The sequence below is a fragment of the Larus michahellis genome, chromosome 10 (genome assembly GCF_964199755.1).
Source record: "Larus michahellis chromosome 10, bLarMic1.1, whole genome shotgun sequence".
Classification (NCBI taxonomy): Eukaryota; Metazoa; Chordata; class Aves; order Charadriiformes; family Laridae; genus Larus; species Larus michahellis.
The window spans coordinates 19,607,423-19,621,745 of record NC_133905.1 but is presented as its reverse complement, the minus strand read 5'-3'; the positions used below and the strand labels follow the sequence as shown (position 1 = coordinate 19,621,745).

General features: G+C 43.7%; 1 protein-coding gene across 5 annotated transcripts in view; it reads right to left on the bottom strand.

The window, feature by feature from the left end:
- Positions 1–14,323, bottom strand: part of RAD54L2 (RAD54 like 2) — a 69,635-nt gene that overhangs the window by 29,867 nt on the left and 25,445 nt on the right. Inside the window, exon 1 of one of the 5 annotated variants that reach the window (XM_074602665.1) lies at positions 2,526–3,307. The exons of the other annotated variants lie outside the window; for them this stretch is intronic. Coding sequence (XP_074458766.1) covers positions 2,526–2,559 — 34 coding nt within the window. The 5' untranslated portion in view covers positions 2,560–3,307. Of the gene's footprint in view, positions 1–2,525; positions 3,308–14,323 lie in introns of those variants that run through there. 5 annotated transcript variants of the gene reach the window in all.

Genomic DNA, 14,323 nt, shown 5'->3' with positions numbered 1-14,323 from the left:
CTTTCCTCTCCTTAAATATAATTTCCTACTTGGAAAAACAAAACATAGTTGTGGATTTTTTTTAGAACTGTAACACAGCACAGAACTTCAGCTGCATTCCCTTTTTCTGCTTCAGTCTCTAAAGTAATTTCAGAGGAATTTTCAAGGACTCTATTTAATGAGGGAGGCATCACTTGGGAGAAAAATGCAAATTGTTGAGTTTGAGCCTGTGTGCCACCGCATTCCACTGGCACTTCTCCCATCAAGTGCAGCCAGAAAAGTGACCGAGAGCACTGGAGAAAGCTAGTAAGACCAGGATGAAACACCATCACTCAAAGAACAATCTGTTTCTACTTTTCTTTTTCAAAATACTGCTTTGTGTGCTGATAAAGGAGTTTGACAAAGGGCTGCAGAGTTCTTCATGGCAATCAGACCCACACAAATCGAAGCCACGATGTCACACAGACACCCCCATGCAAAATACATAACACCCCAAAAACTGAGCACGTTACAGCCTGGAGAAAGCCCAAGCATCGGTTCTTTCATAAGGTTGCTAAAATTACAACCACGTCTATGGTCAAAAAAGAAGCATATGTGTATATGGGGAAGAGACAGGGCTCTTTAAATAAAGACATTTTTCTTGCAGAGCAACAGGGGGATAGGTAGTGTACTGCAACAAACCTTGATTTACTAGCTGGTAGGTGCTACTATAAAAATAATTAAAATCCTCTCTAGCTTTCCAGAAACATTTATACAATGCTAAACAGATAGCACAGCACTGCATATACAAGTGCTTGCTACTCTGAAGACTCCAAAGAAGTGTTCAGGCACCTGGAGTGAGAAAAAGCCACAAAAAACCAGAGAGGAAAAGAAACACTGACCAGTAGTTGAAGCACAAAGGCAGGGAAGAACGTGATGTGTCAGTTCTGCCCCAGACTCGCTCTTTGACCTTGTGCAGTTTTATCATCCTCTCTGGGGACCAGGTGGCTATGAAGAAGTGGGACAGAGACGCTCCTGGATCTACCAGCCAGAGCACAACCACATTAGATCAGTTAGAAATGCTTCCTCGGAGATAATTTTCCCGTCAGTAGAGCAGACTGTGATAAACCTTGTCCCAGACTTTATAACTTGACGAGCAATGCTGTACAAAGAGTTCATTTGCACTCCCGCTCTCTTACATTTGTACAAATGACCCCAAAATACCTTTCCACCCAAATTTTTTGGAAGGCCTCTAACCTTGCATTCTTCCTCCATCTATGACCTACACTCTCATTTCCAAAAGCATCTTCCCCTCCCCGTCTTCTCTTTTTATACCTATTATCTAGACTGAGTTACATAAGCCACTTGTATCGCCCAGATTCCTCATTTATCCAAACTCATTTGATATCATAATTCCTTTCTCTTCTCAGTTCACACTCTCCCAGAATTAGCTTCTTTGTCCTGCCACCACATCCAGAGAAATAAGAAAGGAAGAAAAGATGGATTTTTCTTTTTTTCTTTTTTCCACTAGAGTCCACCCCTCCCACTAATGGACAATAAACACTTGCATGGCTTATTTCTATAAAAACTGCTCATGAAGACCACACTGCACTGGAGTCCTATAATAAACCAGGAACCCAGAGCTGGAGCTCCTGGGGACTATTTTCGACCAGCCTATTAAGTTCAGAGCATGAACTTTGAAGGTATTTGCCACGTGAGCAAGGTGGAAGAAGCTTCGTGTCCCCCCGAGTACCTGATCTCGAAGTAACAAGTTAAATTACAAATTTAGAAAGTTCTTCAAATCTGAACAAAGTTTTTTCTCCAACACACAACACCCTCCCACCAGCAAGCAAACTTCCCAAAACTCTAAACTTGTGTTAGGGTTTCACCAGCATCTTCCGTTCGATGAAGGGGGGGGAGGGGGGGAAGGAGGGGGGGGCAGGGGGGAAGCCAAGTAGCTCTTAGTCTATTAGGCACGAATTAGGGGATCTGGAGCAAGCACCGACAGCTCTGCCTGCTGCCCAATCAACAAGTCGCCAAATATTTCACCGACAACGGAAGCTCTCAAAACTTTTTATCGAGGAGGATATTGGGGGAAAGTATACACAAAAAGTTGAAGATGGTGGGGGAGAGGACACTGGATATAAAATCATACTGATATTAACAACTGCCTCCTCTCTTGCTAAAAATTACTTTTGCAGCATTACAATATGACAGCAGCAGAAACAATAACAGCCAGACCCAGAATGTCACATCACCAAAGTCTTCATAATTAAAAGCACAAAGAAAGAAAGAGCTTCCTTCTTCATATCCCCTCCATCAAACCGACAAGCACTGCAAGATTCTGAAAATTCAACCATTTCCATCCCTGCTTGGTAGGTAACAAATTAAAACCTGAGCCCCACGGAAGAGTCTCTGTTCCTGATGCGCTTCACTAGCCACTGAATAGGGTGCCCCATCATAGGGGTGGGAGAATTAATGGTTTGTAAAAGGAAAGCAAGAGGGTAAAGAAAACGGGGGGGTGGAAGGGTGGAAATCAACCCGCAAAAAACCAACCTGCGTCCTACCTGGAAACTGCTGAGACTCATCCAAGAGTAACATGCTGCTCAGTGCACTGAGGCAAGACCTCTGCCCCAACACTCGTTCAATGTGGCCGCACGCTCTCAGCCCTTCTGCTATTCTTGTCTCAGGGTCTTCAGGACAAAAGTTTCCAGTCACTCCCGACAAGTCCTTATCTCTGCCTGCAGCCCAGCGAGCACTAAATCCACTCTCACTGGCTGTTCAGTCTGCAAGCGGGAAATGCCTCCTGATAAAATAGTCCAGGGTACAGGCAGGGAAACCTGCCCTTAAGGTTTCTGAAAATAACTTTGGTAAATAGCTCCTAGTGCTTGAATCCACCAGCCGGTGTGACGGGAATCAGTATGCATAGATCCTCCCTGCACCCAGCCGAGACGGACCAGGGTCACTCTTATATAACGAGTTAAATATGCCTCGTGTTCAGCCTAAATAAAAATTGCCACTATCTCCTCCCCTGCTCGGAGAGTCACACAACACAGCCCTGCCCGAGGTAGCTGCCGCTCCACTGGGAACCGATGCCTGGAGCCGTGCTGCCCACCCGGTTTGGCTTCGGTACGTGTTCCCGATCGGCGGGAGCAACCTCGGTTACGCCTGGGAGGGGGAAGAAAAAAAAAAAAAAAAAAAAAAGAGTTTTAAAAGAGAGAAGAAGAGCAGGGAAGCTGAGTGGGTGTGTATGGGGGAGGTCTCTCTCCTCTCTCTCTCTCTAGCGGCAGAGCTGCACGCCGTTGGGATCAGATCCCATTCACTCAGCCCGTGATCCAGTTCAACTAGTGGCAGAGACCAAGACTGAGAATAAAATAAAAATCCTTACATAACCATTCCGGCTCCGGCGGGGCCCCACGCAAGGGGAATCCCAACAGACAACAGGACGAGCAGAGCAGGGGCCATGTGGGACCATAACCCCGCTTCCAAGTTTCACAGCATAAAAGGAAAAGACCGGGGGGTGGGGGGCGGAGAATGCGTTGCAAAAAGAAGTACAGCCTTTTTGGCTTTGAAAACAATCTTGGCATCTGTGATTTTTAATCAACTATCTGCATGATGCCTGCTAACTTCCAAGAAACCCGGACAGCTGAGATTGAAACCTGAGCAATTCCTTGGGAGCTGGTAACCTGTTTGCACAGTAATAGGCGAAAGAGCATCCTGTAGTTTGCTTCGTTAAGTCAGCAGCTCGTACAGCACCGCTCGTCTGCAGAAGGCTCAGTGCAGCAAATGGACTATGAATGAGACTTCCCAGTTTTTAGGAAACAACCTTTCAGAATTTGTGGAGTGCAAGCTTATTCTAAGCAAGCCTTCCTCCCCATCATCCATCAGCACCAGAAGGACAGGTACAGGAGAGAAATAAGTAAGTACAAGAGAGAGTAAGTACTTTAAAGCTGTGGGTGAACCCCTAAAGGCTAACCGTCATGCCTGGCCTTCTTCAGTGCTACAGAGACTTTTTTCATGCCTGGTTCCCTTCACAGGCATACCCAATGCCAGCAACAAACAGCAAACCTGGGCTGGTAGACACGTAATGAAATCAGCTCGCTCCTAGCAAGCATTTGTCCACGTAATGAAGTCAGCTCTTTGCTTGAAACAACTGGCAAGTGAGAGTCAGGAAAACCAGGACGGGCACAGGCAGCCCGAAGCAGGCTGTGTCTGAAGAGCTCTGGCACAAGAGCACAACGTGCTGCACTCCTAGCAGAAAAGGTTGATCTAGAGATCTTCAAACCCAGCCAGGGCAGAGCGCTGTTACCCTTTGTGTGACTCCAGACATTTTTATGCAACCTTTCATTCGAGAGGGTGGCAGAGCGCAGTGAATGCTTGCAACCATCAAAACATCCTCGTTGCTGCAGGGCACATCACAACATTGAAAGAAACCCAAGGTGCTATTTTCATCATTAGAGCCACATAAATTTTACCAAAGAAAAGATGAACTGTATTAAAATTAAGAGGCTCAGAAATAAGACAGCCTTTCACCTATGTCACAGACTCAAATAGGCTGACTACACAAGAACATACAGTGTTTATTAAGGGGGGAAAAGAGGCACAAATATATTCAGAAAAGTACATAGCTAAGGATCTTGCAGCGGGCCTTATAAGGCCTTTGTAGGGTTGGAATAAATAACCAAACATAACCTCAGCATCTGACCTAAGGGGTTTATGAAACTGTGAAGCAAGATTTAGAGACAAGTATTTCTGTAAATACAGCTGGGTACTTTCCAAGGCACGCTCAATACAGCAGTCAAGCACAAGGAAAATGGAAGTTCAATACATGAGGGGGAACAGGTGACGTACACCTGTCCTTCTGCATGGAGCAATAAAAAGGGAATTTCCTTCTTCGCATTACCGTGCAAAACGGAAAGGAATTTTTCCAGCTTTTTCTACTCACACCAGCCTACTGGTGAGGCCATCACTGTTAGCCATGATAAATATGTACGCACACAGCCAAGAATCAGATCTGCCAGAAAGAGTCAGTTTATAAAATGGTCTCCTCATGGCAGGTAATCTTGTTACAGATAAGTCCATTTACTGAATAGCTTTCCTGTGAGACCAGCCTTGCCAGTAAGGAAGAATGTTCTCCCTCCCCTACGGGGTCTGAAACCTTACCCGGCTGTCATACCTCACCTGTCTCGTGCTCAAGCCGCAGGCTTATACGACTGTGCTATACATCAGAAGAGGCTTCTCAATAAACTGTTGTCACTTGAGAGGTTCCCTTGCAAACAACACAGGAGATTCTCCTGTTAAAAGAAAATCGCTATAAAATTTTGTATTTTCATAGAATATCAAGATAAAGGCCCTTCAGTACATGCCTTTTCAGCAGCAATATCAGCATCCCTGAGCACCGCAAACTCATAAAGGTTAAAACTCACACCTAGATCTGCCTACACATGTAAGAAATTTGATTGTAAAGTTTCTCAGGACACTAGCTCCTCTGTATGGCAGAGAGCATTAAAGATGGGGACGGAAATCAACCTGAAGTCAGTTCAACTAAAAAGTTTCAACAAAATATCCAGAAGCTTATCACAAGTGACTCTCCTTTCCCATCTCTTCAAGCTGTAGTAGCTCCTTCCCCATCCCCATGCCCATTCTCCACCTTGAACCTGGTTCTCTCAATGCTCGCTGAGCTCTGCAGGCCAAGCAGCTCTGGGACTGCTCAGCACTGACCTGATCCAAGCCCACCAAGTGCAGTACAGGCGAGAAGCACTGGATCCATAATGTGCCACCACACGCTTGGTCCCTGCAAGCTGGGCTGGTTCCCTTCTCTCCAATGACTGCCCCAGGTGCTGCTCATCCTCATCGCTGCCCGGAAGAACAGAAGAGACCTTCCTTGTCTGGCCTTGACTGCTCCACGCTGGCTGCGCAGTCCCTTCCCCATCCCACAGCTTTCTCACAGCTCCACATCCACCAGCGGCTTCTGCACACCCCACTGGCCACCAACGGGCAGAGAAGCTGACTACAGATCTGAATTGTTTGTAAGTTATTAAACACAAACTAGGCCTGACAGCCAAATTTCACTCTTGATTATCAGCTGCTAGTAGCACACACAAATATCATTAAGGCTACTTTCCCTGTCCTGTTTTCCATCTTGTTTTAGCAACACAGAAAACACACCAGAGCATCGGGTTTGCATTGGTTATCAACCTAAAACAGTTCAGACAAACTCCACAACACTATGTGTTGGCAACTGAGTATTGCTGGCCTTTGAGAATCATTTGCTTTTTAAACAAACACTGTAATAAAAACTCTTTTTGTGTAAGATCTAAACCAACCATGGAAAATCAGAGGAGTCTTCCTAGTGTTTTCAGTGAGTTTTGGACTGAACTGTAAGGTACAAAATTTGATCAATCTGGTTTTTTCTCATTATTTGTGTTCATATAAATCTCGGTTTATTTTCTTTCCCAGACTCATCTAAATCGTAACTGGGTGGGAGGCTGTACATAATGTAACAAAAATCTAATCACACAAAATACAGGTAGCGATGAAACACACTGCCTTCTGCAAACGCTTTTCAGACTATCGCTGTGGCAAAACATGTAGTGCTTCGGACTTCGGTCCCAGGCTTTCAACGGTTGTTTAAATGTATTGAAGAAATCAAGCTGCTATTAGACAAGATGTAATGTTTTTAAGTCAAAGGATTTAGATCATCATCATTTATATCACAGATATTTATCGTCATCTTAATCAAAGCTAAGTTCATTGAATTACCATCCCAGGTATATTCAAGAAACCGATTCTCATCTTGTCCTATAACTTGCTACATTTCTGCTGCTGAGGATGACACAACGTGCACCACGGAAGAATGATTTTGTACAACTTTAATTTCATTCCAGTTTTCATCTAAGTGCAAATTTGACACAAATCACAAACAAAGAATACACAAAAGTGCCATTCTGAAATTGCTTCTAACAATTCAAGTATTTAAATATTTTACATAGATGAAGATTACCTACAGGTGTTTTAATTGCAAGATCTGTTTTGACAGAGATTTAAACTAGAAGCCTCTGTTCACCTAGCCCCAAAAGATTTTATCTTGTAGCTTTCTCCTGTCTCATTCCTATTTGCACATTTGCAAGTGAAAATAATGTCTTCTGACTCCTACTTAGAATTTTTTTGAGACTGAGTCAGTGAACTGCATGTTGAAGAAAATGTGAACAAGACATTTTCAACATCTGTAGTACAAACTACTGCTATTAAAATAAAAAATGGGTATTGCATCAAAAAAAAAAACCAAACGACTTTGATCCAAATGATGAGCCATACATTTCTGAAAGTTCAGTGTTGCAGTTTTCTACAAAGCCTAAGCAGGAAATTAAAATGATAAATAAAGCAAATAACTGTTAGGTGATATTGTGTTTTAAAATCTGAAGAATACTTCTAATTTAATTAAAATGGGGTTCCCTCTCCTTCCAAACTTGCTGCTGCTTCCTGGCTAAAAATATTATACTTGCAAAACATATAGCTACATGTACATTTTGTTTAACCAGCCATTAAAAGCAGAACAATACCAGATAAATAAAGAAAAAAAGTGTAGTTTAAACTAAAATGCAAAACAGAGAAGCGTTTCCCCCAGTACGTTTGAATATAAAAGGGGCGCTGCCTAAAATGTAAAGCAGAGGATTTTGACTTTGGCTTCATGACACTCACCAGGTAACCTTGCCAAAGTCACTTTGCCACTCCTTACCTGTTCAAGAGGGAAAATACCACATGACAAATTTGCTAATTAGTTTCCTTGTGACTTCATCATGGTTTCAGGAGTTGCAGAGGATGGAGTATGGTATCTATTAGCAATGTCTAGGTGTGGTACAAAGCTGACTATTGAAAACATACATGGGGAAAAAGGTACCAAACGTGACAGAGAAGTAAGTGTGACTGTCCTTTGTTAGAGATTCTCTGGCTGCTTTGTGAAAAGAGAAAAGCAAGCTTTTTTGCCAATAAAGCACAATCCCCGTATCCTGCAAAGCCTATCAGAAAAGCAGGAAGAAACAAGATACTTCTCTCCATGGAAGACTTGGAGCAATTCTTTGTTCAGTTAATAACCGCTGGCTCACTGACCCCGCTCCCTGTGCATTCATGCTACTCTCACGCTTGCGTCAGCTTTAAGAAAAGAGAGCATGTAGCTACAGGTAAAAAAAACAAACAAAAAAAAAACCAACCACAAACATTTGAAAAAATTCCATATACATATATATAGAAAACGCAGAGCCTTGGACGTGGGCTGTTCTTAACCACATAGAAGGATTTCTATTTTGTATTCCATCATATGCAATAGATCAAAGGGAAGGAGGAAGAGGAAAAAAAAACCCAAAGAACCGTAGCTAGTTATAATACCACATCATTTCACGAGATCAGCCAGTGCCTGTGCCCAATCGGCGGGGCTGAAGGAAGCAGAGCTCTGGCGTCATCACCTCCTTTTAAAGTAAAGCAAGTCATTACTCCAGGTTATGTAAGGCTCGGGCTGAGCCAGACTTCGTGCCACCCTCTCAAAAAGGAAGCCGCTGCCGGAGAGCCCAGGAGGGGGGCAGAGGAGCCACGGACGTTTTCATTTGGAGCTTCCCCCTGCTTAGGATAAGCAGAGGAGACCAGGAAAGATTTCGCACTTTGGGACGGAGCAGGCAGACGGGGAACGGCTCAGCGACTGACCTGCACCATCGTCAGTCTGCAATTCCCTGTGAAGGGGGCTGGGGGACAGCTCTCGTCAGGATCTCATCCTTCCTTCCTGCAGCAGCCGTCAAGCCACACCTCACCCCGCTGGGAATAACCTAGTTCACAGGGTTAGTTCAAATGCTGGAATCAGTCAACTAAAACCCCCACAAACCCCAGGCGCCGCTCCTCCCACACTCCTCTCCATTCCTGTTACCTTCCCCCATTTCCTCCCAGATTTATGGGCAAAGAGCCCATAGACGAGGGACTTCCACCTGCCTCTATCACCCTCTGACAACCCAAACTGCCCCAACTCAAACAAAATGCCCGGAAAGGTGATCTGCAGAAAGGGAACTAACAAAGCGTACGGTACTGCCTGTTCCCAGCAAAGCACCCAAGAGGATTTTTATTATTTATTTTTTTTTTATGTCACCATTTAATGAGTCCGGTAAAGCCACTTCAAGGGAGCTGGGTGCCTGCCACGGGGTCTGCACGGGCATTAGCAGCCCCCATACAACGCCCAGGGTACACAGACACTTGCTCGCCGGGCAGGTCTAAACCCCTCAGACTGCACACAGATACACCATTTGTTCTGAAAGACAGATTGTTCTACAGGGAAACTGCCAGAATAAAAATAACGGGTAAAATATGCAGCTGTCTGTAACGACACAAAGTTCCCAGAGAAATCAGTGGGGCTTTCGCCTAAATGAGAGACAAACCTTCTTCCCTGCAATTTCAGTGTAACCTTTCTGCACTACTCAGTAACCAGGATGGCTAAAACTGCAAACCCTAGCATCCAGTGCCTTTTCACCTTTGATACTAACTATATCTTTTGTATTTTGTTCAGCTGGATTGTGGAAACACAGAAGACAGCCAACTCCTAACTTTCTAGGTCTTAGGAAACCAACACAACTCTCGAATGTAAGATTTGTGGGGGCGGAGAACGTACGCTTAACAGACACAAAGCAACTTTGGAGATGCTCTTATCCCTCTCAGGAACTGAGAAAACAATAAAACCCCCTCAACTTCTTAGTTATAGCAAGTCACCTAAGAAACACATCCAATATCTGCAGTTAGACACAGGTTGGCTGAGTTATCCACAATCAGCTGGCCTAAGGTTGAGCCCCACAGTCTGCACCTGTACGGTAAAACATTTAAACACTCTGATCCATAAGGATCGTTTTCTAAGGTAATGCAGTTTCCCGTAACAATTTGATATGGTTTAAAAACAGGCCAATGTGCACGATATTAATTCACAAGTATATTCTTTTCACACATAGTGATTACCTTCGTACATCTGTGATACCACACATGCCATCCTCTTTGCATGCAATTATTGGCTTGGGAGACAGTCTACGAAAAGTCACTAAATGCATTAAAATCTACCTGGTTGTTTAAGAACAGCAAAGTGCGCTGTGGTAACATAGAAGTTCAGGTTTGGTTTCCCAAGCTCACAAAGATCAGGGCCATTGTGGAGGAAACAAACTTACTGTTGAGAAGAGGTTTGCTTCCCCAGGATATGCCCTTCTAGCTTCTTCAGAAACAGTACTGCTGGACTCTAGAGGGAGCTGCATCCAGACACAAATTACTACCCTGATTCTTTCATTTTGGTTAAGTCCACCAAGAAGGAAAAAAAACAGAATGTCAGTCATCATTCTTCCCCCCAAGAAATCCACCCTGCTCTGTACAAACAGTAACTTGCAGATTAAATTATAGGATTATTACTTATTGGCACCCACTACTCAAGCATATGTACACACGGAATACAGCAGAGCTTAAAATGACAGGAACCCTACTGATCACCTTTCAGTGCTTTTCTGCATTTTACCAAGTCTTGACTTTTGTTTCTTTCTCCCTCTTTTTCTCCAGCTCATTCGTTTTCAATAAACAAAGAGCCTCCAGTCCAAGCTTACTCTGACAGCCTGCACCTTTCCTTAGCCCCTGCCACCAGCCTCCGGCTAAACAACAAGGACGAGAGATCAAAGCACACGCACCACTAGTCTGAGGCAGAAAGCAAGAAGCAATCAAGCCCACTCTGCCCACGTACTGCAGCAGAGGGAAGCATCTCATTAAAGGGTTCCTCAAAGAGCAGCTACGGTCCCTGAGGTTGCCTCGACCTTGGGATGCCCATCTACCCTCCATACCACCCAAACGCACAGCTCTGAAAAGCTGCTTTCCAAAAGGAGCTGAGAGATTAAAGAAGTAAGTATGTATCTGCTCCTCCTCTTCTTAAGAAATACATTTCAGTTTCTAGTAGATAGGGAGGACAACTTAAAACCAGTGTTTCCTAAGAGAAAATGCTGGTGAAAAGTAGAAGGCAAAAAGATTTCAGGCTGCTGGGACTAATCTCCATTTACCAATACAAGCAGGACCGTCCAAATCAAGTAAAAAGTGCAGGTAAATTACTTTCAAACAGCAGCTTCCCCTCCCCCCATTTTTTAATTTCTTTTGTTCTTCAGCAGTATGGGCCTTTCTAAATCTGCATATAAAGTGATACAAAATAGGATATCGTTTAGCAGAGTATTATTCAGAAGGCTGCCTCCACACGCTGCCTCTCAGTTTCATACAGGTGAGTATAACATGAACTAATTTATAAGAATAACTTCAGATGAAAAGCAAAAACTCATGTACGTGAGCAGGAGGAGCCTGCTAAATGAACAGATTTATACCAAGACTTTCCTCTCTTCCCCTGTAAGGGCAGGTATTTGCTCTATTCCCCACCCCACACATCCAGCTGGGACTCCCACACACACCACAGTTTTGTTTTGTTCCAGCACTTTGTTGGGGAGAAGAAAAGAATGAACAACTTTGGGGTGGGAAGCACATGAATAACACGATCTCCCAAAATGAGCAGCAGCTCCCTGCACCTCCAGTATGCATTCATCTACCATTCAAAAAAATATTAACCCACACTTCCACATGACTTTAAAAACAGATTTCCAAAATAAATTCAGCTTTAATAACTCCAGGTACTAATGAACTTTCTAGTAAGTATGGCATTAACTACTGATTCTTCCCCTCAGGTTAGACATGGAAATTATCCGGGCAGCTACAAATCAATTTCACTTGCAATGTAATTGCACCCCTTGCTGCATACACCATGATGATGAGACACAAAGAACCACAAAGGAACATCGCGTTAAACAAAATCCATTCTTGCTACAATTTCATGCCAACCACCAAGCGAAAACTGTATGCAAAGCTTATTTAGCAGTAAACCCCTTTAACTAAACAGGCTTTCCTCTAGCAAGCGTTTGAGGAAAGCAAAGAGCTTTTCAAACCTGAATCAACAGTGGCTGTCATCTGAAACTAAGTACTCCTACCTTGGTATCTTGGAAAACTCAAAACTGTGAGTATCAAGTGGCAAACTCAAGTTCAAACAAAAAGCAGCCATTGAAATACATTCTGGATCATGTTCCAGAAACAAGAGGTACCTCTCTTTGAATCTGTCATGATACTATCAAATGGCATAGACAGGGATGAGCACAGTTTTAAAAGGCTTGGCTGAGGAAAAGGGTCTCTCTTTCCCCTCCCTAACATCTTGTACCAACCTCTCAGAGGTTCTAAGACATGGCCCTGATGCCTTCACCCTACAGAAGCTGCAGTGCAGAATAGCACAGGCACCTGTGTGTCCTCCACCCTCCCGGGACTTGCAATTCTGTACCACCAACACAGCTGTGCTCCTGATTCACTCCTCTCTTAAGGTCCATACGTCCATAGAAAGCCCACACAAAACAGTTTTGTTTTGCTCCAGCACTTTGTCAGGGAGGAGGAGGAATAGTACGAGTCTGAGGTGAGAAGAGGAAGCCCAGACTGCCTCCATTTTCTCCTGTTCTCCACTAGTCAAACAGAGATGCCACGGAGCCAGCACACCCTCAGCCCTGGGGAACGAAAGAGGGGATGGGACAGGAGAAAACAAAGTGGACAATGCAGTGCAGAAGACAAAGCTAATTGTATGGAGATTGTCACATCACAATAGTAGCATCTAATACACTATTATTTGGTGTTGCCTGGCACATCTGTACGGTAAGAACTGCAGTACCTCTGTGGTATTGGACAACTGTCCACTGCTGTACCCGAGAAATACCAAGCCCAGTCCCTGCTTGTTGTACCACAGACCCTGCAATGCAAACACAACCAGTAGCCTTTGAGAACAGTGTCTGAATGCTCACTAAGGCATCTTTCAGAAAACTGAAACAACCAGCTCTTGACACTTCTACCCCAAACTACACTTAAAAAAAGCGTTCAACCCATATACACAAAGATAAGAAAACCAGCAACTTCCCATCACTATTAATAGCAGAATTACAGCAATACGTGTGAGTAGGAGACAATGAATTCCAGAGACTCCAATCAGAATAATCCAAAGATATTCAGAAAGTGAAAAAAGCCCAAAGCACTACAGTGGGATTCACTCAAACATTGCTCAACAGCTTTCCTTGGGAAAGCTCAGACGTATGAGCAGTCCCTGCATTTGAAATGATGTGTAAAATCCATATTGGAGGTTTGTTTCCTCTTTGCTCAAATTAGCTTTTACTTCTACGGAGCTCTACACAGCCCTGAGCAGCCACTGGGATCAGAGAAAAAGTGCAGGACTCGAAACAGCCCTTTATCTCTACAGTCATCAGCACACTTCTAGCGAAAAGGATTTAGGGAGTTAACCAAAAAAGTTCTTAGCAGTCACACACTGATATCACAAAATCGAACATGATAAAACAAGTGCTGCTACCCACAAGTGATGAGAAAACAGATGCAGTGGGCAGGGATGACAAGGCTGGAAAAGCAGGGGAAGCCTCCGGCTAGGATTGAAGCATGCTGCTAGGATGGGTGTGCAGTCTGGCAGCCACCGGGAAGGGGTGGTGTGTGTCAGGGTACGTATGTCCTGGAGGAAGTGCTCCAGAGAAAAAGACTAAAGCTATATGAGCCCCTACAAACAATGTCAACATTCATTAACTGACCAGCACTGAAGAAACGTACAAAGGATGTAAGCTGTGCGGTTATTTACTCCCACTTACCAGAAATATTCAGAAAACTAGGCTTTTACGCTCTTCTTCCTTGGCGGCAGGGGGAGAAGGTTTAAGAACTGTTTTCATCAAGACCGAAAGTTTGTACCATAAACATCCAAACTAAAGTAAACTAGACCATCTATGGGATAGTCAAAACTTCAGGTTCTCAAAGCAGAAATGAGAAAAGCTGCACCAAAACCAAAGACAGCACTCTTAATTACCAGAATATGAAAGAACACAAAGAAAATTCTGAAACTGAAACCACCACAAGTATTAATTCCACACACAACATAAGTCAAAAAGACAAGAACAGGTTAAACGTGCAAAACACAAATCACTGCTGAGACCAGACTATCCACCATCAACAGGTGAGGATAATATTACATTAACACTGGAAGGTTCATAAAAAATCTGAGTCACCACCAAAACACGGAAAACCTGCATTCCCAAAACAAAGCCACTATTTTGCAAGCAAGCAGTAAAAATGTTAGTTTTATAACTGTTATAATCACTATTACTTAAAAAAAGTAATCAGTTTCAGTTTGGAGAAAACGTATATGCAGCCTGTCACCCTTTGAAGGAAATAACCGTGAAAGATAAATAATCTTCTAATTCTTGTAGCGCTAAAAATATGCAAGAGCCCATCCACAAGGGAAGAATCC